Source organism: Protopterus annectens, chromosome 2.part1, assembly GCF_019279795.1.
Source record: "Protopterus annectens isolate FY-2018-M chromosome 2.part1, PAN1.0, whole genome shotgun sequence".
In the NCBI taxonomy this organism is placed as follows: domain Eukaryota; kingdom Metazoa; phylum Chordata; order Ceratodontiformes; family Protopteridae; genus Protopterus; species Protopterus annectens.
This window is the reverse complement of record NC_056729.1, coordinates 863,070,333-863,095,740: the sequence shown is the minus strand read 5'-3', so window position 1 is coordinate 863,095,740 and position 25,408 is coordinate 863,070,333. Positions and strand designations below refer to the sequence as shown.

The window sequence follows — 25,408 nt, the reverse complement described above, 5'->3', positions numbered from 1 at the left end:
GAGACAAAATATGTTTGAGAGGGTATGTAAACAGTATGATGTTGACCAAGGGCTCTGGGTATTGTTCCTGACCCCCTTACTCCATGATAAACCTTTAACTGCTCTTTCCAAACTGTCTGATAATGACTGCTTAAATTATAATGTTGTAAAACACTGTTTGCTAGAATGTTTTAAGTTAACACCTGAAGCTTATAGGAAAATGTTTTGTAAGCACAGATGGAAGTTAGATGAAAGTGTGTGTGAATATGTTGTTGAACAAAGCACTTATTTTCATAGATGGGTGAGTGGATGTCAGGTCACCACTTTTGAAGGGCTGGCAAACCTTTTGGTGAGGGAACAAGTCCTTAGCACTTTGCCTGAGGATATGAGAATCTGGTTAGCTGATAGACAATGCCTTAATGTAGATGAGTTGGGGAAGAAGAGAGACCTATACCTAGCAAGCAGGGCATCCCTGAACAGGAAAGGGACACCCAGTGCTGATCATGGTTCTATGGGAACCCATGGTCGGCAGCCCAAATGGCTCCAACAGAATCTGCCAGTAGCAGGGAAGCCACTAGCCAGGTACAAGTCCAGGACATATGTTTAAATGTTTTAAATGCAACCAGTGGGGCCATGTAGCATATAGATGTCCACGGAGGCAAAGTGGGGAACAAAAGGTGGGAGAGTCAGTAAGTGGGAATGACAAAATACCAACAGTAAGTTGTCTCGAGACAACAAGGGTACCAAACTACCACAAGAGTTTATATCTTATCTTAGTGAATGGCAAAGAGATCATTGCTAACAGAGACACAGCCTCTGACATAACCACTGTGAAGCCTGCAATGGTTACAGAGGAGCACTACTTGCCTGGGCAGTCTACTCCAGTCAGAGCTTTAGGAGGGACCCCATTCCAAATACCTTTGGCTAGGGTTCGCCTTGACTGGGAGGGTGGAAAAGGAAGCCAGCAAGTAGGTGTGTTTGAGGATATCCCTGCAGATGTCCTGATAGGGAATGATTGTGACAATGCAGTACTGTGTGTTCATGCAGTTATACACAGTCAGGCTTGGAGACCAGCATGTGGGTCTGGTAGCCTGGGGGAGACCCAGACAGACCACACACTTGCAGCCAGGAGGAATGCTATGCAGCTGCAAAAAAGGAATGTCTGGCCATAGTGTGGGCACTGCAGAAACTTCAGCATTATCTGTATGGAGGGAAATTCACTGTAGCTACAGACCATAATCCCTTAACATGGCTACATCGAGCAAGTCAGCAAAATGACAAGTTACTAAGGTGGAGCCAAGGATTGATAGCATATGATATGACAGTGCAGCACTGCAGTGGGGTTAGCAATGCCAACGCAGATGGGATCTCAAGACAGCGAACAGGGAAAAGTATTCCCAGATAGGCTCAAGCAACATTTTTCAAGGGTCACTTGAAAAACTAGCTTGAGTTGTCATGGGAGGGAGAATTGTGAGGCTGCCAGCCCAAGTAGCTAGAATTTTGTAAATAATCCTGTGTCATTTGTAAATATTAATATTATCCATAGGCTTGTCTTACAAATGTAAGTAAACTGTATGTTATGTACTGAACTTCAAAAATGTAATCACAGTGCACCCTGCTGATGAAGAGCAGAAATGTATATGGGTTATATGCCTATGCAAATGTATGTTTTCATGGTAGAAGTTGGAACATACAGAGTTAACTTGCAAACTCTGAGAAAATAAGTAAAGAGTTTTACAATGTGCTATAAAGTTAGCTAATACAGCAAAGAGACAGAATATCTGCAGCTAGACATTCTTTTTATTTTCTGGAAACAGAAATAATTACAGGTTTCAAGGTTAAAAGTATTTAACTGGTTTTATGACTTCCAGTTCCAGGCAACTTCTGAGGGATAAGTATTTTTCAGTCAGAGGTCACAAGAATGATGTAACATAAGATATCCCAGCAGAAATATTTGATAGTAATTTAAGAACTATCTCAGAAAGTGAGTCTGTGCATTGTATATCTTGTCTTTGGACCTGTAAACAGCCATTCAGCACTTGCTTTTGCCTGGCTCTACAAGTAAGTTATTTAGAACAGAGTTTCTGTTAGAGATAGATAGGAATATAGTAAGATCAGTCTGGATGTTTTCTGTATTTATGTGAGACTGTCCTGCAATGTTGTTTTAAAATATTTCCTGTGATTCTGAACGCTGTTCTCACTGTGTTGAGTTATTGAGTATTGTCTTGTGCTTTTATTATTTCTTCTTCTTTCAGCTGCTGCCATCAGGGGTTGCCACAGCAGATCAACTGTTTCCATGTCTTCCTGTCCTCTGCATCTTGCTCTGTCACACCAACCACCTGCATGTCCTCTCTCACCACATCCATAAACCTTATCTTAGGCCTTCCTCTTTTCCTGTTACCTGGCAGCTTCATCCTTAGCAACTTTTTCCCAATATACTCTGCATCCCTCCTCAGCACATGTCCAAACCAATGTAATCTTGCCTCTCTGGCTTTGTCTCCAAACCTTCCAACCTGGGCTGACCCTCTAATATACTTATTCCTAATCCTGTCCATCCTTGTCACACCCAGTGCAAATCATAACATCTTCAGCTCTGCCATGTCAAGCTCTGACTCCTGCCTTTTTGTCAATGCCACTGTCTCCAACCCATATAACATAGCTGGTCTCACTACCCTCTTGTAGACCTTCCCTTTCACTCTTACTGGTACTCGTCTGTCACAAATCACTCCTGACACTCTTCTTCACCCACTCCATCCTGCCTGTGCTATCTTCTTCACCTCTCTTCCACTCTCACCATTACTCTGAACTGTTGATCCCAAGAATTTAAACTCATCCACCTTCGCCACCTCTACTCCCTGCATCCTCACCATTCTTCTATCCTCCCTCTCATTCACACACATATATTCTGTCTTAGTCCTGCTGACCTTCATTCCTCTTCTCTCTAGAGCATATCTCCACCTCTCCAGGGTCTCCTCTACCTGTTCCCTACTCTCACTACAGATCACAATGTCATTTGCAAACATCATAGTCCACGGGGACTTCTGTCTGATCTCGTCTGTCAATCTGTCCATCACCATTACAAATAAGAAAGGGGTCAGAGCTGAACCTTGATGTAATCCCACCTCCACCTTAAATGCATCCGTCACTCCCACTGCAGACCTCACCGCTGTCACACTACCCTCGTACATATCCTGTACCACTCTTACATACTTCTCTGACACTCCCAACTTCCTCATACAATACCACAACTCCTCTCTAGGCACCCTGTTATATGCTTTCTCTAAATCCACAAAGACACAATGCAACTCCTTCTGGCATTCTCTGTACTTCTCCATATTATTAAATATATTTAAACCTTTTAATTGTGGCTGGTTTGTTTAGAGATATTTAAGCTCTTAGAGTACTTGCATATGTATTTGGTGACACTCTACCGGCCACTCTTAAAGAGCCTTAAAAGTTTGTTCACACTTACCATTTGGATAATAGTAACATTACACAATAGAACTGGTCACCCTTTCGAAAGGGCCTTATAGTAGCTGATAAAGAATGGTTGGTGGCAGCTGGTACTACCTTATAGTCTGGGCAGAAGGGGGCATAGCTGGTAAACCTGTGCCAGCCTTCCCCAGGAGTCTGTGTGATTGTATATAAATCAAATCTCAAAGTGTGTGTCTCAGCAGGGACACAAAGCCCTGGTTGGACAGAGAGGATGCTGGAGGTTTTGGTTTGACCACTTGGCTGAGATCTTAACCCTGTAGCTATGCCAGTGGGGAGTCTTGTTGGGGATATGGAGAGAGAGGGAGAAACCAGACCCAGATGGATTGTGATCACTGTGTGCTCTTAAGGGAAATTGTACTTTACTGTGTGCGTACTTGTCATCCTCCCAATGTGCACGTCCCTCACCGGTGTTAGTGGTGAGGATTGAGGCTCCTTGATTACTGGGCCAGTGCAGGGGTGTCACACATATCATCTATAACTCGTGTGTATCAATATGACATGTTTATCTCAAATACACATTGCGTACAAGATTACAAAATTTAACAGACTTACAGTACATAAGCATTTTATGAATTCTGCCCATTGTCAGTTAAAAATATAAAAGTACAGAAACTGATTTCAGCAAGTATAAAAATATGAAATAATGCAGAATGTGGAAAGCATAGTTTAGACAGTAAACTATACATTTCCAATTGATGTGAATAACACAAGTACAGAAAATGATTTTCCATCTTTGTCAAATAATGTGAAATAATATGTAATATAGACAGCAGAATTTAGATGGTGTTGTATATTAATAATGTAAGGAATCAAAGATTTGAAATTTTAGAATATGTTACCAGAAAAGAAATGAAGATGGCATTTATGTTTATGTTGTAAATATTAATCATATTTACAATATTTTGATATGCTTCATTGTTTTGATGTTTTACTGCATATTCCTTTCACTAAAACATATTGGTAGAAATTCATACCTAATTCTGTTACATACAAAAAGAGAAATAGCTTATAAATGTAGATAAGGACAAATAGCTGTAGTGTTTCAATGTTTTGATTATTTCTAGATGCAAATGCTATTTGAAAATGTCCTCAAATGGATTGCCTTCTGGAATACAACAAAGCGTAGGGGATATCTCAGGCTTTTCACTAAGGATGTGCAGAAGTAGAATCAAACTGGGTAAGTTCTTTTTGTAAGTTTACTGTATAACATGGGCATGCAAATATGTTTTATACATTAATTTACCCATGGTGAAGTAGTTCAAAAATCTGTCAATGTACAGATAATGTATTAATAATTGTAGAATACTTTGTTGCCCAAACTGTACTGCAACAGTTTACTTTTTATAGGTTATTTTTTCCAGAAAATACTGTATATAATCTTATATAAAACTGGATAGTTTTCCTTTTCTTAGAAAAAGACTAAAAATAATGAATGTAAATTCAGCCTGACATACATAAGCTCACAGACAGCTGATGTGTGCACATCAGTATGTAATAGCTTACCTGTGCCTCCTTAATTCATGAAGTATTGCCTGTTACTTGCACACTCATGTTAGCAAGAAGCAAGTGACTGTAAGACACTAATGCACTTCTCTGCAATAAGCACTTGTTGTGGACTTGTTCCTTACATTATATGCAATGAGCACCTTTAAAGACAGCAGAAGCAAGCATTTCTGATAGTCACTGGGGAAAAGTATGTAATGTGAGTATACACCAAACACTTTAATATTGATATTATCTCACTGAGAAATTATAGGAAATGCATAATGAGTATTTTCTGACCTGCTGTCCTTCTCTACCCTTTATATCAGAATTGGCAGGAGTATACTATCAGATTGCCTTCCCTAACATGTAAAACTTTGCACTTGTTGGAAGGTTGAGAATGGTGAAGAGCAGTTGTGGGGTAAGTAATGAGATTAATGGACCAGTACCGCTTGTAGAACCTCTTCTCAGTGATATAGAAATAAAGTGTGAGCATGGATGTGCATTATAACTGGGGAAAAAAAAAACTAAAACTGTTTGCAAAGAGTGTTAATGATCATTGGAGCATTGGAAGTACAAGGCAAGATAGTCTGACAACCGTGTATGTGTGCTTTGTCAAATACCACTGTCAGGACGCATCCCCTTCCAGAAGGGACAAACATGTCAGGCCAGGGAAGAACTTGTAATAGTCATCAACTGACAGGGTTAGGCTTGAGGGAGGAAAGAGTGCCACTCTACATAACATGAAGGGCCAGGTTGCTCCAGAGAGATGGGGCAACAACTGAATAATGAATCTGTTCCTTCAGTGTATTTTATTTATACTGTAGATGTGTTGAGATAATAATAATAATAATAATAATAATAATACCCATATATTAACCTGGTAGGCCTACTGCATGCACAGACAATTTTCACAGGTGACCTGGGAGCAATGACTGCTTACGTGAGTTGTTCAAGGTCACTCAAAGTAAGTGGCTCAAGGTCACTCAGGAGAAAAATAATAACTGAGGCCATCAAACCCTGTACCACAGGAAATACAACTTACAATCTTAACCATCTGCATCCACTGTTGAGGTAAACATCCTTGATTCAGATGTAGACAGAATATAAGGACAGTGATTTTAGTTGGTCTTGATAGTTAAGGGCTTTAAGTCCTAAAATCTTTTATTTATTTATTTATTTATTTAATAGAGGGACAATACCATTTTTGTCCCATCTGAGTTATCTTTGAATGGCAACTATGCTAGATATAAGAATTTCCTAACTACTGTTGCAACGTAGATAGCGGGGTGATTCTAAGAGGTGACAATGTTGCACAGCTTGTAAGGTCTACATCAAGTGGCACCTCACCTGTGTAAGTTCTGTCCTTCAGCGGTTTTGCAATTCATCTGATGACATAAGGTACTACCTTTAGTATTTTAGCTTCTTTTAGAATGCCAACATGGCACACAATGTTACAGGCCTTGGCCAGATCCAGGTATGGTGTGTGGACTGAGTGGCCATTCTCCACTGCTTCTGTAACCTTCTCAATGAAGTTTGCCAAGTTTTATAGACATGATCTGCCTTTGATTAAACCAGACTGTTGTTGGACCTGTTGTATGAGATTTTTTTAATAATGATCTGGTCCATGGCCTTGCAAAAGGGTAGTTATAATCCCAGAGGTCTACAGATGGGCCTTCTTTGTGCATTAACACCAATACAGCTGTTTCCAAACCTCAGGGACATACCCCCACAAAAAAAAAAACATGAGCATGTCTCTCTAAATATTATATTGAAGTTGCTGCTAACTTCTTTTTGTGAATATTTAAGGAAACTTTTATAACACAATATGGGTAACAACAAACAAATATATATTACAAGATGTCAAATGGATGTTTTATATGGAAAATAATTTTTTGTTGTGATTTATTTATTGTATTTATTGCAGTTTTTATCATTTATTTTAGTTGCCTTATATAGGACAGTTTAATAAAAAACACTGTGATTTTAATAGGTAGAAAGTATTTATCAGAGAGAGGGGGTTAATTTGTGCCTTGGTAGGTGATTAAGGGGTTTTGTTATAATTATAATTGTAAAGTTTGAATTAGATATGTGACTAGTGATGTGTATTTAAGGGTTTGGTTGGTTTGTATAAGTATTCTGATGAAGTCCACTATACTGGAACAAAAGTGCTAAATGTTTTATTGATGTTTGTGGTTTGCTGTGTGTCACTTTTGCCTCCTTCATTTACTCCACTCTACCAAACTCTGTATCCCCTCTACCACAGTACTATTCCCCACCCATTAAGAGTTATCATATATAGCTATATCACTTATTTAAGATAATCAGCCCATCTATGTAACTTAACTGTATGTGTTATAAAACTAATCATCTCAACCACATCCTTTCTTACCTATCATAAATGAATGTACAGCAAACTGCTCCAAATTACCTCTCTTCTCATTCTAACACACTTGACAGAATACTGCATACCAATCAGCAGAAATTTTATATCCAATAGCAGCCTACAGCCTCACTATAATAGCAGCACTTCAGTCCCACAACTGTAGGCCATAATCTTTTTTAATATAGCTCACATTAATTACTTCCAACAAAAATATTTAAAACTCAACTACCTTAGCTATAGGCTGTACAAAACAATCAAATCAACAAACTAGTGGTTAACTCTGTCTTCAATAACTAAATGTCCCCTGAAACTTTCTGGAGAAATACACCCTATCCCTGGGCCTGTACATAACAACTATTCCAGTCTCCACTACTTTTCATATCAGTACTACACCTCTACCAAGTAATCTTTGTAACCTAGGACTAAATTTTATTGCTATAATCTGCAGTAAAACAATAGAACTGCATGCTTTCATTGCCTGTCACAAACCAAACATCATTGTAGCCACAGAAACCTGGCTAAAACCCAGCATCAAAGATACTGAAATTCTACCAGAATATAACACCATTAGAAATGACCAGAAAACAGAAAACTCAGGAGATAGTACAGTCATTTATCCAAATCACTTTCAAGTTATCACTCTACAAGCACAAATTACAAGTATCCCACAATGTAAATATGCTCATTTCCAGATTAAAGCTCAACACATTTAAGGGAATAATCATTATAACCCAGTGACTTCCAAGATGGCTATTCACAGATCAACCAGTTAACTTCACCTCTCCCAGTGTGAAAACTGAAACTGAGAAACAATAGCCAGTAATACTGCCACCCTGAGTGAAATTCAGTTACTGGCTAGTAAGTACTTTGTCTGGATCCACTGCAAAGAAGAAACTAAAAGACCCTGAAAAAAATCAGCTAGAAAAGGTGAAGAAAAAATATTGACTGGGAAGTACCTTGTAGCTGTTCAGCAAAAAGCAATTCAAGCTCCAATTTTAATGCAACAGATGACTTCTAGTAATTTATAGGAAAACATTTTAATCAAATATGTTCAGAGATTATTAAAATAAATGAAACACTGAAGGAGTATATCAACTCAAACAACAAAAGGCTGGACAAAATGAAAGAAGCTTTAAACAGCTATTCAGATAAATTGAGAAAACTGCAAAAAATCTGATTTCAAAAAGAAGAAACATTTGAGTATAAGATTGCTCGAGAAAAGGTGCTTCAAAAAATGAGAGAGGACAGAGAACACAGAGAAAACCTGAGATTTTCTTCTGTACAACAGCAACTGGAAAGAACATATTGTGTTAATTTTATAAAGCACAAACAAGTAACTGGATAGGTATTCCACAGCAGGATTTGTTTATTGAATGGGCATATTGAGTGTATGTTCCAAACCTGGCCATAAGAAAGCAGTCAAGACCTATATTAGTAAACATGCAATCATATCAACAGAAAGTATTGATCTTGATAAACTGTGGCAGAGGGGCAAAATTTTAAAAAAATTGGAGTTAGTAGAGTGTTTATGAAAAAATATTATTCATGCTAAACCAGACAAAAGAGAAGCATATATATCCCAGCAATCAGGAAAAGTCAAAAGATAGGTATGAAATTCTAGCAGTTGTATCCAGCTATCTTCAGAATATTTTTTTTCCTGGAGGATCAAAGTCACTTTTTGATGCAGAACAGGCTAAGGGGGGAATACAAAAGTATGTCCAACAAAAGGTGTGCCATCAAACAGAAGGAGACTCTACTTTTCATTGTTTTGATGGTAAGGCTCATAGAAAGACTTTTCCAGTGAAACTTTTTCCAGTGTTCCAAAGGAAATTTCTTGAACGACAGAAAAAAATCGAAGCACTTGACCAAAGAAATTGTGAGTACTTTTGACTTGAACCAGAGTCTGAGGTAAGAAGATGGTGATGAACAGGAAGAAGATGAGCAACAATTAAATTAATGAATAAGTGTGAGACTATAAAACATCAACTGTTTTTGTGAATTGTGGCTTTGCAAGAAAAAAGTGGTTGAAAAAGATTGGATTTTTTTGAATTTGTTAAATGTGTTAAGAGAATGACAGGAATATGCCCCACTTCATATGATTAATGTTTGGAAGATCACAGAAAGGAAAAAAAGGAGGGAGAATGAGGGAAAATGTAACTGCAAGTAAAACAATTTTTGTTTTTAACAGTATTTTGTAAAGCACTTTATGATATAAATTGCATATCGTAGAGCAAAACATTTTTAGTGATTGTTGTATATAACAATAATAAAGAAAACAGATGTGTTTTTTTCTTCTTCCTTTTTTAGTTTTAAGATATATAGGCATTATTACAGTGTGAAAAGAGAAGAAAGGCTGGACAAAACCACATTTAAGTCAACAGATGTTAATATTGGACTGTTGGAGTGGGGGATGCACTGTAAAAGTGCACTGATTATGATATATGTAGAACTGAAATATTTTCTTTTACTTTTGTGCATAGGATAATGTTTGGATTAATGTACTTGGTTTAATCTAATGACACATTTTTTGTGAATGCATGTGCATTTTAGAACATGACAGACCATAATGTAATATATAGTGATGCTCACATTTATACAATTGTCATCAATCCAACATTAAATATATTGTTTAATTCCTGCCTTACCTTATATCTCACTCCCCCTCCAAAACATTATTCTGCATGTACTGTTCACGTGGCTTCCATTTTTTGTATATAGTTTGCTCCTGCCCTTTTCTAAATATCCCACTTCCCGTTCTTTTATCTCTGTTACAATATTCACTAAGTCAAATACAGTTGGTTTACTGTTTGATTTCCATTTTCTAGTAATTGCAATTTTTATAGCCAGCTGAATTAAACATAACAAGGCCCTACTGTGTCTAGGCAATTCAGATTCTGTAGCCCAGATCAAAAAATAATTTCGTTAATTATACCCATTTTCTCACCCAATATTTCTGACAGACAACTCTGCAGGGAGTTTTTAAAGTCTCCCAATTCATCACATTCCTAAAACATATGTTCCCCATTACTACTTTCCTGCCTATCACACCTTCCACATTTGCAATCTACCTGAAGAAAAATTCTTTGGAGTCTGCTTAATTTATAAAAATAACTATACAAACACATCCAAGCAAAAATCGCAAATCTTCTAGACTTTGCTGCATATTTTAGAGCAGTACATATGTCCTCCCATTGTTTCCTTGAAAATGTTTTTATCCAGTCCCTCTTCACAATCTTTTCTAGTCTCCGCTGATCGATTCCTATAGTTATCATGCAATATTGTATATGCCCTACTAAAACTCTACTTGAGCAAGTCTTTTACTTAGGATTTCCCTATCTCTTTCTCTTTGTCTACACTCTGATGTCAGTCCCTGATAGGGAAGGCAGTTTCTAGCTTTCCCATTCTATTATCTTCTCCCTCTCTTTATTTGCTCCTAACACCTTGGTTCTTTTGCCAGTTTTCTACAGTAAAATCCAGCCCCGTCTTGCCTATCCTTTGTATCCCTAACTGCAATTATCCCTATTGGCAGAATCTCCTTTTTCCATACTTGTTTTGGCTTAGATCTTAGAATGCTTTCTTCTGCTTTATGAATATAATAATTATGTTTTGCTGCTGCTATTCTCATTCAGGATCTGATTCCAAAATCACATTCTCTTCTAATTTCTTAAATTTCCCTCCTTATGCCATCATCATCATCCCTTTCCACTTTTAATTAATGCTTTATACTTGTGTTATGAGCCTTAACTGTGTAGCTCTAAAATACCTCTTCAAATCATGTAATCCTAAACCACCTTCTTCTAGTGGAAGGATTAACTTATCCTGTTGACACTTGCCCTGTTCCCCTCCCAGATAAAATCCTTTAACTCTTTATTAATCACTGTCTGTAGTTTCTTCTCTGGTTGCTAAAAATATGCCTGAGCTATATATAAAACTAAATGGACTCAAAACATTTTCACTGCTTGTATCTTGTTATCCACATCTATAAACAAGAGCTTCCAGTTTCTCAGTTTGTTGCAGTATCTTTTCTTTAGTTTCTTTTCACATATCCTTATCTGCCATAACAAAACCTTATTTTAACCCATACTCCTAAATACTTCATTTTATTGTACCCCATAAATATGAGTAATACTTAATCAATTCATGTGTGGATACATAACTTATAGCTGTAACTTTTGTTTTGTCTTCAGTAATTTTATATCCCGAAAAAAATCAAAACTGTCTCAGAATGTTCCCCAAAACTGAGATGTCCTTTTCTGGTTTTATCAGGTACAAAATAATATAATCTGCAAATAAAGCCAATGTTTCTTAATATCCATACCAATTAAATCATTGAGTTTCTAAGTCCCATATTTTCTTTGCCATTGGCTCAAAATATAATGCGAATAACAAATGAGAAAGAGCCCCTGCCTAGTTCCGCTGTACAAACATAACTTGTTAGAAAGAAACTCTCCCCACTTTAGTTTTTGCCTCTGATCCCTAATATACCCTCTTAATTAACCTTATTATCTTACCAGGGAATGCAAATGCTTCCATTGACCTACTTATAAAATCCCAGATTACTCTGTCAAATTCTTTCTCTTCATCAAGACCCACCAACAGCAATGTCCAAGCCACTATTAAATGTTTTCAGGAATAATGAGTGGATCGCATAGAAGATGTTTATATTGGTCTTCAGAGAAAATAACACATATATATATATATATATATATATATATATATATATATATATATATATATATATATATATATATATATATATATATATATATATATATATATATATATATATATATATATATATATATGTTGTGGTAAGGGTACACAGACACTTTAGCAGGTGGTGAGAGTGAATAACTGTGACACCCATTTACTGTTAAAGAGGTTGCTCCATAGCTGCCTACTGACTGAGGGACTGGCAGCACAGGGAAGGATGTTATGAATATGTCTAATAAATTATTTCATTAGTCTACAGACTACACAATTGAGGAACATCTGTTGCATTAATGACGCATACAAACCACTGGCATATGTCATCTGCCATATATGGGTTTTTGAGAACTGTTTGGATGAAGCACAGACAAAGAAGCATAGCTGGGGAGGTGAAGGGACAGCTGTCTCAGGTGCAAGGTGTTAAGGGGTGCAATCTGGCAGTTAAGTGCATACCAGCATTCAATTCCATACTGGCATTACTAAATGCCATTATGGAAATGAATTCCAATGCTGTTATACTGCTTTTGTGGTCAGGACAGAAGTGCTTGCTTTAACACTTCATATTTGGTATACATGGTAGAAAATCGTTTGATGCAAATGTAGCAAGTGGTTTGTTACAGTTTTTGTAATTTTTCTTTTGTACTACACAACTTAGAGTTGAGGTTTGCCAGGTGAAAGAGCTAGATGAGCAAACTATCACTCTGTAAAATACGTTGTATACGATATCCTGTACTTTGCTCACCACCTGGCAGATGACAGAGTGGAAACTCTTCTGGTTGATAGACTGTTATCTGTATGGACCATATGTAGCCTTGGTGGCAATATTGGCATAATCAATGGCGCCAAGAACATAAGGATAATGACTTATTTTGTAAAACACCCACACATTGTTGGTTGCATTTTCTGTGTTCTTTGGAAATGATGTAAGCACCTCCTCATCCTGCAAGAGCTGGTGTAGTATCAATGAGGAGGATGGCTGTGATATGCCCACCATGTTCTCTGATGGTAACTGGAAGGTCTGTTACAGCTGTCTGTGATCTTTCTTCCATATTGCCCTCATTTCTGGCTGCAAATATTGGTATGTTATAACTTTGTGTCTCTCTGTACATAAGACACTTTAATCACTTGGTGTATCAGTTTCAATTAACATTACTGCTTTTTTTTTTTTTTTTATGAACTACAGTATCTGGCTTTCTCGCATCAGTTTTTTGAACAGTCGGTAATGGGCAATCCCATGTGATACAAATATCATCATTCTCTGTAATTCTTTGTCGTTCATGTTTCCAATGCTTCTCAGCTATGTCTACATTGTAGTGTTTGCACAACTCCCAGTGCAACAGTTTTAGGTTCATAGGTTCATAGGTTCATAGGTTCATACTAGGCTATCTGCCCGAGGGCATTTACAAGCCTAGCCCATCGTTTTGTGGCTTAGGCCACCCCTTTAGTATGGGGAACTATACCCATTATTTTTCTGTGCCTCTGTCGAGCAGTGACACTGAGGTAATCCCTGGGGTATATCTGCGATCTCCCATCCATTGGTCAAGATTTCTCTTGAACAAGGCCAGCGAGGTGCTCTGCCTCACATGTACCGGGATTTTGTTCCACAGCATAGGGAGTCTTTGGGTGATGAATCTATCCCTCCAGTGTGGCTCTGATGGATCTAGATTTTTGAGGTGAAGCATATTCATCAAATCTGGGTTTGACATGGCCTTGTATGTTAGGCAAAGGTCACCTCTGAGCGAATAGAGCTGGAGTTCTTTCAGTCGGGCAGCATAGGACAGATTTTTGAGACCCTTTATCCTTTTGGTGAGGAACTTTGTGGCCTCCAGCTGCTGCAAGTGTCGGGTCAGATACATTGGGGCATTGTACTCAATCATTGGTCTGATGAGTGATGAGTAAAGGGAGACTATGACCTCCTTGATCTAGATGAGAATCCCTTCATGATAAGGTGGGCAATGTAGAAGGTCTTCCTAACTACTTTAGCTACATGGGTGTCGAATGACAGACTACTATCAACCTGGGTCCCCAGGTCCCTGATAACTTCTTCTGTGCTCAGTGGATTGCCACCTATTTGGTAGCTAGGGGTAACCTTGTTTTTCCGGTATGACTATGCATTTTTGGCATTTAACTTTAGGCCGTGGCTCTGGCACCAGTTATCCGCTTCTGTGAGACCCTTCTGAAGGATATCTGTGTCAGATGTCAGTTTGCAGTCATCTGCAAACTTTGTCAGCCATAACCCTCCTGTGTTTGCTTGTACTGGAAAAGTAGATGCCAAACAAGAGTGGGCCCAGGACTGAGCCCTGTGGGACACCACTTGTGACAGGCTTTGAGTCTGACATGGCGCCAGCAGCTCTGACCCTGTGGGTTCTGTCACTCAGCCAGTTTGCAACCCATCTTGTGATGTATGGGTTGACATTTAAGCTGATGAGTTTTTCAATGATAGGGTATTGTATCAAGGCCTTAGCCAGATCGAGGTAGGCTGTATGGACTGCCTTTCCTCATCAATGGCTTTGGTGACTGTTTAAAAGTCAACCAAGTTTAAAAGGCATGATCTGCCTTTGACAAAGCCAAACTGGGTTGGATCCAAAGTCTGCAAATTCTATGTCTTTATTTATGAGGTCCATTATGATCCTCTCCATGGCTTTGCAGATAAGGCTTGTCAAGCTAATGGGCCGGTAATTTCCAGGGTCGGTGGAGGCACCGCCTTTGTGAAGTGGTACCACAGTTGCAGTGCGCTCAATGATCCAGAGGTAAGACTTTGATTAAACAGCTGTCCTAGCTGTGGGTTTAATTCCTCATTGAGTTCATGGAGCACACAGCCGGGGACACCATCAGGTCCCATGGATGCTGTGTTTTTGCTTTGGAGAGAGCAGTTCTCACTTGGAGATGTTTGGGGCTGCAATCGCTTGGTATAGATATCTCTCCTTTGGGGAGGGGAGAAGTTTGCACTGAACCTGTCAGCCAGTATGTTGGCAATGTCTGTAGGATCAGTAATCTTCACATCATTTTGAACTAGCTTGAGCATATCTGGGAGTTTCCTCCCAGGTTTCTAACATAGCTAAAGAAGGCCTTATGATTGTCTTTTGAGTCTTTAGCTATTTTTCTCTCGAAATTTGCTTTGGATGATTTTATGAGAGCTCTTAGTTTTTACTTATAGTGATCAAGGGTGTCTTACCTTTTAAGGATTTTGCTCTATCTTGTAGTAGCTTCCTCCTTTTGTTGTAGAGTTTGTTTATGGCTGGGGTCCACCAGACTGGATGCTTGCCTTTGGTACAAAGAGTCTTTGTTTTGCTTGGGATTGCCTTATCCATGCAGTCCTGCAGGTGCTGGTAGAAGGCATTTGTAAGTGATTCAGCGGCTTGAGTACTGTTTTCCGGAGACCACACTAGTCTTTAGAAGAAGTTCTTTACTGTGGTCTTTTTATTTCAGGTGGGGTGGGATGAGGACCTCCAGCGAGATTAGTTTGTGGTCTGATCTCACCAGTGAGAACATTGTGCTCCCATGTTCGTGATGATGAGATCAAGTATGTTATCTCCTCTTGTGGGGATGGTGACTAGTTGTTCCATGGCATTTGAGTTTATGAATTCCAGGAACTTTTGGGCTAGGGTGTTTGGGCTTGAGTAGTGTTCCCAGTCTATATTAGGGTAATTGAAGTCACCTAGTATGATGGTGTTTGGTGATACATTTATCCCTCTAGTGTTTTCAGGAAGGCCATGTGAGGTTCCTGAGTTTGTGAGGGTGGCCTGTAACATGCTACAATTTGCAGAGCAGTCTTGCCTATGGTTAATTGCACCTGGATGGTCAGTCTTGAGGTGTGGGTGTCCTTGATGAATATGGATACCCCCTCCTTTCTTGGTATTGTCCAGATTTCATGATATGAGGTAAAACCTGATAGCTGCTCTCAGGAGCCTTGAACCAGGTTTCTGTCACAGCACAGACATCGATGTTCTCCATACTGAGAAGGGCCTCGAAAAGTGCATTTTGAGATTTAGACTTCTGGCATTGAGCAGCATTACCCTTAGTTTTTTTCCTTGTGTTCTAGGGTGGTAGGTTTAGAATTTGAGCCTTGCCTAAAAAGGCACTATGGGGTGGCAAGAGCCTTTGCCATATCCGAATCCCAGGGTGACAGGTGCAAGCCCAGCATGTCATCCCAGGCAGACAGACACTGGATCCCCTTTGAATGACACCAGTGTTTAAGCCAATTGTTAAAGCTGATCATCTTATCTCTGTATTGTGGCATCATTCTTGGTGAAGGTAGGATACTGCTCAAGGTCAGGGTCATACATAATCAGAGAGCTCCTCAATGTCTCTACACCAGCGTGGACAATGACTGAATCATATTTGTACCTGCTGTTGAGAAACCTGAGAGGCAGCTTACTGTGACCTTCTCCTTACTCAGTCTGGTGTCACCAATGACTAGTGTGTCTGGCATTGTGTTTGGGCTGTGACTGTTTGACACTCTGACTGTGAGGTCTATGTGTTGCAGGTGTTGTGTTCTGAGGTGGTGGTTGTTTGGGTGTCTGCTTTGGTGGCCTCTGCTGTTTTGGTAGATTTTTGATCAGAGCCTCCGAGTATGTCTTTGTGTGTTTATGTGTATGATTTGAGGTTGTAATGGTAATATGTGAGACTGGGTCTATAGTGTGTGTGGTAACCTTCTCCTCCTGACTGGTCTTGCCAGTCCTATGTTGAGAGAGCTCAGCCTCCAGTTTGGCCGCATCTCTCGCATGTATTTGTGTTTTGTGGGAGGAGGAGAGGGTTGTTCAGGTACATGAGGCAATTGTAACATTGCCTCAATATTCCCAGGTTCACCAGCTGAGCAGGAGAGGACACTAGCAACTGATCCCTCGACATGCTAGAATGAATAGACAAAAAAAACTTTAAAAAGATTCCGATAGAGAATAGTCTACTTGGAGTCAAGTAGAGATGATCTTTTAATTATAGGATACTGATTAGATCAGTAGTATAGTTCGAGGAAGGTAGTTTTAAGGGAAAATTTGAAGAGTGGACTTTAGGTAGCCCGAATAGTTTAAACCTGCTTAACCCCTAGTGTGCAACAGTAGCAACTCCACTTATAGCAGGGGCTGGATAAGACAGGAAATGACCCAAATTGGCCAACAAACCACAAGTCACTGCCCTAAACCACTCCTCCGAGGACAAATGAAGGAGTTATGGAAATGACCCCTAGTGGCCAATAAAACTACAGTTTCAAGTCAGTAACCACCTCTCCGAAGCTGCTCAATGTTAGTCACTCCCACTGATAAACACAGAGACCCTCCTTCAGCCCAAGCAAAATGGCCTCACAGAAACTTTCAAACAGTTCAGGAACAGCAAGCCTGTAACTGAACTTTTTAACTCTCAGAAAAGTGGGAAAAAGCAAGATTTTTTTTTTTGTTTTTACAGAGATAGCAGAGGTTCACAAGTAATATCAAGTTATAACAGTGCAGTAAATGACCCCACACAAGAGTGCTAGGTCAAGGACAGAAAATATGCAAGTTTTAAGAAAAACGATTTAAAATTAAGTGCAAACAGGAAATTCAGCAAACAGCTTTGGTTGTGCTCTAAATACAGCTACTAATACAGAAATCAAGTTTAACAAGCCAGAAAATGCTCAAGCTAGGCAGCTATGCAGAAAAACTTAGCAAATAAACAGAGAAAAAATACTTAAAATCTCAAAAGTGGCTCCCTTCTTCTCTTTTTCCTCTTGGAGGGTGCTTCACCAACAGCCAACAAGCCTGAAAAGACGCTCAAACCACGAGGCAACTAGGTTTTAAGAGAGGAAGATGAAGGAGTTATGGAAATGACCCTAGTGGCCAATAAAACTACAGTTTCAAGTCAGTAACCACCTCTCCGGAAGCTGCTCAATGTTAGTCACTCCCACTGATAAACACAGAGACCCTCCTTCAGCCCAAGCAAAAATGGCCTCACAGAAACTTTCAAACAGTTCAGGAACAGCAAGCCTGTAACTGAACTTTTTAACTCTCAGAAAAGTGGGAAAAAGCAAGATTTTTTTTTGTTTTGTTTTTACAGAGATAGCAGAGGTTCACAAGTAATATCAAGTTATAACAGTGCAGTAAATGACCCCACACAAGAGTGCTAGGTCAAGGACAGAAAATATGCAAGTTTTAAGAAAAAAACGATTTAAAATTAAGTGCAAACAGGAAATTCAGCAAACAGCTTTTGGTTGTGCTCTAAATACAGCTACTAATACAGAAATCAAGTTTAACAAGCCAGAAAATGCTCAAGCTAGGCAGCTATGCAGAAAAAATACTTAAAATCTCAAAAGTGGCTCCCTTCTTCTCTCAGCGTTTTTTCCTCTTGGAGGGTGCTTCATTATTCTCCCTTTCAGTACCTAGGCCCTCTGCCCATGAGTGTATTACATCCACCCACAAGATGTGCGATTGTTTCCAGTTCTTTTTATACAACCTGTGTTTATCTGTTTCTCCCACTTTGTCAGTGGACTTTGTAAACCAGCATGTACATAGTCCTCTATCTTGGGGCACCATTATTATCCTTTCATCTTTTGGTTTCAAATCTCCACTCCTAAACCATTACTACATCAAATTGTGGTCAACATGAGCTTGTTCCAGGACAGGTCGATACTTGCCACTATATTTATGGATTTTTCAAATTTTTTTCCATCTCACCTGATCTTTATCTTTCAGTTTTTTCTTTTGTTTTTTGGAACATTCAGTCATTCTCTCTTTTACCTAAATATAGTTTGATTTCCATTCCTTCTTGATGCCAGTATGCTTCTGCTAAACTAAGCAAAGAAGTCTTCTTAGGTGACTTCTTCTACTCATGTTTTAAAACTTTCACTATGTTTGGATCTGATGGGATCAGCAAATAAGTATGCAGTCCCAGAACTGCAGATCTATACATGTAGTCAGTTTTGAGGTCCATGCCTCCTTCAGAAAGATTTTTATATATCCTTTGGCAAGCATGAAGCATTTTTCTTGTTTTCACGTCCATTAGACTTGATACTTTTGTGGGCCCATCAACTATGTGAAAACTGTAAGTTAGAACATATTATTATATGATCATCTCCCTGTGATGTCAGCTATGCAGTTTTGCCAGACTGCGTGATGGCATTACCTGCGTCTCTGAACCAATCTGCATTGTAGGCCATCATTCAACCCACAATTTTGCCTAACATATTGTGCTATTCATTTCTGAATCCCAGCATTTGTTTTTTTTCTGTATGAAAGTGAGATTTCATTATGTTTTTTCTGACATAATTTCTGAGAACAAAACCATTTATTATTGAAATTCAAGATGAAGTTGCTTCTTTGCATCTGAAGCTGGAAACACAAGGCAAGCAGCTTTTGTAGGGACCTGTTTTTTAGGTTCATAGGTTCAAACTAGGTTCAAACAAGACTAACTGCCCTTATGGGCCATTTTAAGCCTAGCCAATTACCCCATGTCAGAATCAAACCCTGCACCTTGTGATTCTAAGGTAAGCACCTTAACCATTATGCCAACCTCCCACCCCTTGCAGTGTTATTCACAAAAAAAAAGTCATGAGGCTATATCAGAACATTTTAGGAGTCAGCTTTTTATATACAGGGAGCAAAAGTAGCTGAAACAAAGTGGCTTCCATATTTAAGTAGTTGGACTCTTCTGTGGACCCACTACAGTTTGCCTAATGAGCTGCTTCACAAGGCGTAGTAGAGCTGTAAAAGGAAGAGTGTTCTGCCGAGTTAACTCTACATGTTCTCTACTTACTCTGACTCAAACATGATAAACTTTCCATAACAAAAAAACACCATTTATACTAATATTTTAAAGATTTGTCTATTTATTCATTACTTCATGAATTAATTTCAGACATTTTCTCTGCTGCTTTCAGTACTATAAGCAGCAGTAATTAATGTACGTAAATGCAGTTTAACAACTTCCAAGTCTCCACACATTTTTTCTGCTTTTGTTTTTCCTTTCTTTATCAGCACAACAAATTTATTTACCTGAAACTCAAGTAGAATATATCCAGAGATATTCTAGAATGTGGATTGCAAATTTTGAAATAACTATCATGGGACAATACAGTGCCAGTGGGTCATAGTGTGGTCTAATTTTATTCACAATTGTTTACATCCAGAAGACCTATATTGGGTCCACCAAGGCTTTATAACTTTCACTGTTGCTTAAATCATGTGCCAGTTAAAAGACATACAATTATTCATAGGAAATCCAATTTCTTGTCATAATAAGCTGAAGACAAAATGGCCACCTTGCTTCAGCAGAGAGTGATATAGACTGCTGATGATGAAGTGCAAGAAACTCCTGTGTTTAGAAAAATGACATACAGTACAAGTAAAGCAATGTTATGAAAAGCTTCCAAAATAACATAGAATGTTTTCAGCTTTTACACCAGATGCCTTAAGTATTTTATAAATCACCATTTAATGTTAACATTTACAGGATGTGGACAACCTGTTCGTGACCCCAGAATTGTTGGAGGAGTTAATGCTGAAATTAAGGAATGGCCATGGCAAGTGAGTCTGCAGATAAAGGCAAACACAATAAAGCATGTATGTGGTGGATCAATCATCAACAGCCTATGGATTATTACAGCCGCACATTGTTTTGATGTGTAAGTATTGTCTTTAAACTTTTTTCTTTTTTCTGAATCCACATAACAAATTACCTGAACATGACATATTTTGTTAAATATGATTATTACAATAGTAGTCATTAAATTCAATCTGATCAAGCAAAGATTTTAAAACTCCTGTAAATATTTTACGGTATATCTGCATTTTTATTTTTCATACTGTGATCTGAAAAATGAAAAAAAAGTAAAATGTTCACCCTTGGCATAATACAGACTACTATACCTATATATTAGCTAATTTGCTTTTTATTGCTATAACATATTTAACTTTACTTTGTAAGAAGGAAGTCCAAACCTCCAGCCAGAGCACCAAATGTATAATTTATTGTACCCACTGTTCGCACCATTTATTATTCTAACATGTGTTTCCTTTGAACCCTGTATAGCTCATGATCATAAGAAAAATTAACTGATAATTGGAAAAAAGAAATGAAAGAATTTCTCTTCTAGGATTTAAAGGGTATACCTAATGCTGCAACAATTCATCATGAAAAAACAACAGTTTGTGCATTACCCATGTACCTTTTGCATTATAAGAAATTAACAAACTCACATTAAAAAGTATTGAACAAATGCTAGTTGGTTAAAATTACTGAAGTTACTATAAACAGAAACTTTGTTTAGCATAAAATTATCTACAAAATTAACAATATTTCTTATATACATTTCGGAAATGATTATATATGCCAGAAAATCTGTTCTTATCAAATAAATGTGAAGAGCAGAGATCTGTAGGGTAAGTGGGTTTGGTGGTCAGGAATCAGGGTAATAAAATTAGTATAAGCTAAAATTAAGAGAAGAAAAGGAAATATAGCAGCTCCACTGAATATCAACATTTTCAAGGCAAATATAATATCAATGTGCTAATGTTATTGGATAAGGGACAAAATAGAAGCTTATATCTACATTTCAGACAAAATAATGCTTCAAGTATGAATGCGCAAAGATACATAATTGTGCTGACAACAGAGGGTTTAATATAAAAAAGTATAATTGCATTCCTGTATATCCACACTGATGTATTTTTGGCAAAATTGAGTGATTTGTGCTCATTAAGCACCAGATATGGGAGAGGAAGTCAAATGAGAAAACGCTATGGAATTAATCCAATGAATTTATTATTTTTGTTTGTATCCATAGAGATTGATGTTTGAAAATACATATGTACTAGTTTTGTGAATAGATGATATGGAGAGTGTGGGAAGTAGACAACTGAATGAAGATTAATAAACACTAATATCATCTGTTACAGTTTTGTATAAAACAATGATGATGAAAGTATCTTTAGTTATCTCTAATTCATAGGTTTGTTGTATGACTGGATAATGGATTTATGTACATTTTCATTGAAGAATGCATGTCAAAAATACATGCTTGCTTAAAATATGACTGGTCTGGGGGTACTTACTTCATCTTTAGGCTGGCCCATTAGAGCTATCAAAAGGTCTGTTTTGGGTCACTCCAGTACAGGTACAAAGGGACTGTTTTGACTAACATGGCAGCAACAGAGAGAGGCAGAGCAATCAGTAGCTTAAAACACCTACATGATGTTATAAATTGAGCACTTTAAGAGATACAAAACTGAAATTTCTCTTCTAGTTGAATAGTGTCCTATAGCAGAACATTTCTAAATATTAAGTGCTTTCAAATGTGTCAGAAATCTATCTTAGATATTTTCTTTGCTGTTTTACACTTGTTGACAAGGAATATAACATTTTCAAAGTCACCCTTGGAGAAAAGTTCTAAACATATGTAAAACACAACACATATGCAAATTGACATACCAAGTACATGAGATAGATTAACTGTATATGGAGATAGACTGAGAAATACAAATCTAAGTACTCAAATATAGTTTGAATCTACCTAGTAAACATTTGGAGTTTAGTGAAATGATAAAAAGACAATATGATTATCTAAATCTCCTTTATTAACAATATCACACAAGCTTTATCACTAACATCACTTAACGTGTTTCTTGTATATATTTTATATATATATATATATATATATATATATATATATATATATATACATATATGTGTATATATATATATATATGTTTAGTATCAAAAACCAAAGTTAAAAAAAAAAACATATGAAAGATTGAACGGAAACTGTGAATGCCTGCATATTAATTAGGTATAAATGTCAAATCTGTTGAACGAATTCAGCAGATTCGACATTTATGTCGAATATCTAATGTGACATCACAGAAGGTGCAAACGTAAGTTAAACTCCTACACTGCCATTCATGTTTCTTGCCCCCCCCACACCCCCAGCAAACTATGAGATCGCACTATGGTGAGGAACGGGATACATTTCCCAATCCGCACTGTACCGCAATCTCTACAAATAACATCGAACACATATCAACAAATGTGCAAGTGCATTCGCTGATATTTACTCTCACTCTCATAACATTTGGCAATTCAGAAATTGGCCAACTGCTCTTTCTCATTTCCATGTTCGCTGAACCCACCTTCAACATTTTAATAGTAAACCACACACACACACACACACACACACACACACATATATATATATATATATATATATATATATATATATATATATATATATATTAGTTATATAGATCTATGTCAAAACAACAACAATGAGATGACTTCAGTGAAAATTTAAATGGACAAACTCCTAGAATGGAGTACTTCACCTCCGGGAAGCTAACCACCTGGCCACCAATAACTAAAACAAAAACCAAAGGAAATTAAATCCACCAAACTGGGGAGCTTGCCCCCCCCACACCCCCCTAACTAAATATACCAACTCCAAGACTGCACTATAGTGGAGAAAAGGGCAACGTTCACCATGATGGCCAAGTGGCTAGTTTCCAGGAGGTGAAATACACTGTTCCGGGAGTTCGTTCATTTAAATTTTTTGCTGAAGTCGTCTCGCTATTATGCATTATGGTAATCTGATGATTTAAAGGGAATCTATATATATATATATATATATATATATATATATATATATTATTTATTTTATGTTTTTGTTTATGTTTAACATCATTGTTGCATTTTTATTATCTAATAAAATGCACTTTTAACACATATCGATGTAACTTTTGCTAGTATTGCAATTAGTTAATGTGAGTCATTGCCAATCAGTTAACCTAATTTTAATTCTGCACTAGCCCACATATGTGGACATATTTTCTGATAAATCTGTCACTATATTTATTATGGTGCCTGCAATGGTTTCCTCTACTACTGCCTTTTCTACTGCTATATAGACAAAAATGCAGATTGTCTTTATAACTACTCTATAGAGCAGGATATAGATTCATAGGTTCATAGGTTCATACTAGGCTATCTGCCCTAGGGCATTTATAAGCCTAGCCAGAGTGTGTTTGGCTTTCGCCACCCATTTTAAATTTATTTTGCTATGCCCCAGTGACACAGAAGTGATACCCGGGGTAAACCTACGATCTCCCATCCACTCATCAAGATTCCTCTTGAAGAGAGTCAATGAGGGACTCTGCCTAACCTGGACTGGGATTTTATTCCAGAGTGAAGGGAGCCTCTGGATTATGAATCTGTCCCTCCAGCATGTGCTATTTATTTCAGTGCTGAGGTTCAAGTCTCTCGAGCATGTAGCTCAATGGGATTTGGATTTTCTGAGGTGCAGCATGTCCATTAATTCCGGGTTGGACATGGCTTTATACATCAGGCGCAGATCGCCTCTGAACAGGCGGTATGCCACTGAGTAGAGCTGGAGTTTCTTTAACCGGGCAGCATATGGCATCTGTTTGAGCCCTTTGATCCTCTTGGTGAGGTACTTTTGGGGTCTTTCCAGTTGCTGCAGGTGTCTGGTAAGGTACATCCCAAAAGGGGCATTGTACTCAATTATGGACCTGATGAGGGATGAGTAAAGAGGCACGATGACCTCCCCTGATCTAGATGTGAATCCCTTCATGATTAGGTGGGCTATATAAAATGTTTTTCTAACCACTTTGGCCACGTGGTTGTGAAATGAGAGATTGCTATCAACTTGGGTCCCCAGGTCCCTAATTACTTCTTCTGTACTTAATGGATTACCACCTATGTGGTAATTTGTGGGCACTTTTTGCCAAAGGGATGACTATACACTTTTTGGCATTTAGCTTGAGGCCATGGCTCTGGCACCAGTTGTCTGTTTCTATGAGGCCCTTTTGGAGGATGCTTGTGTTGGCTGGAGAGTCGATTATGGAGCCCAGTTTGCAGTCATCTGCGAACTTGGTCAGCAACAGACCTTCCGTGTTGGCCTGTACCTCTGAGAATTATATACAGAACAAGAGAGGTCCCAGGACTGAACCTTGTGGGACACCACTTTTAACTGGTTTGGAGTCTGACATGGCTCCAGCAATTCTAACCATGTGGGTTCTGTCCTTGAGCCAGTTTGCAATCCATCTAGTGACATAGGGGTTTATATTTAAGCTGGTGAGCTTATCTATAATGCCCGAGTGGGGTATTGTATCGAAGGCTTTTGCGAGGTCCAGGTAGGCTGTGTGGACCGCCTTCCCCTCGTCAATGGCCTTGGTGACTGTTTCAAAGAAATCAACCAGGTTTAAGAGGCAGGATCTGCCCTTAACAAAGCCAAACTGGGTAGGATCTAGTGTCTGTAGGTCCCCAATATCTTTACTTATGAGGTCCATGATGATCCTTTCCATAGCTTTGCAGACCAAGCTAGTCAGGCTTATGGGGCGATAGTTTCCAGGATCCGTTGAGGCACCACATTTATGGAGA

General features: G+C 38.2%; 1 protein-coding gene across 3 annotated transcripts in view; it reads left to right on the top strand.

The window, feature by feature from the left end:
- The window catches only part of LOC122794259 (plasma kallikrein-like), a 943,559-nt gene that overhangs the window by 576,763 nt on the left and 341,388 nt on the right, over positions 1 to 25,408 (top strand). For all 3 annotated transcript variants that reach the window (XM_044062509.1, XM_044062510.1, XM_044062511.1), the window contains exons 10-11: positions 4,539 to 4,651; positions 20,471 to 20,642. In XM_044062509.1, coding sequence (XP_043918444.1) covers positions 4,539 to 4,651; positions 20,471 to 20,642 — 285 coding nt within the window. The remainder of the gene's footprint in view (positions 1 to 4,538; positions 4,652 to 20,470; positions 20,643 to 25,408) is intronic.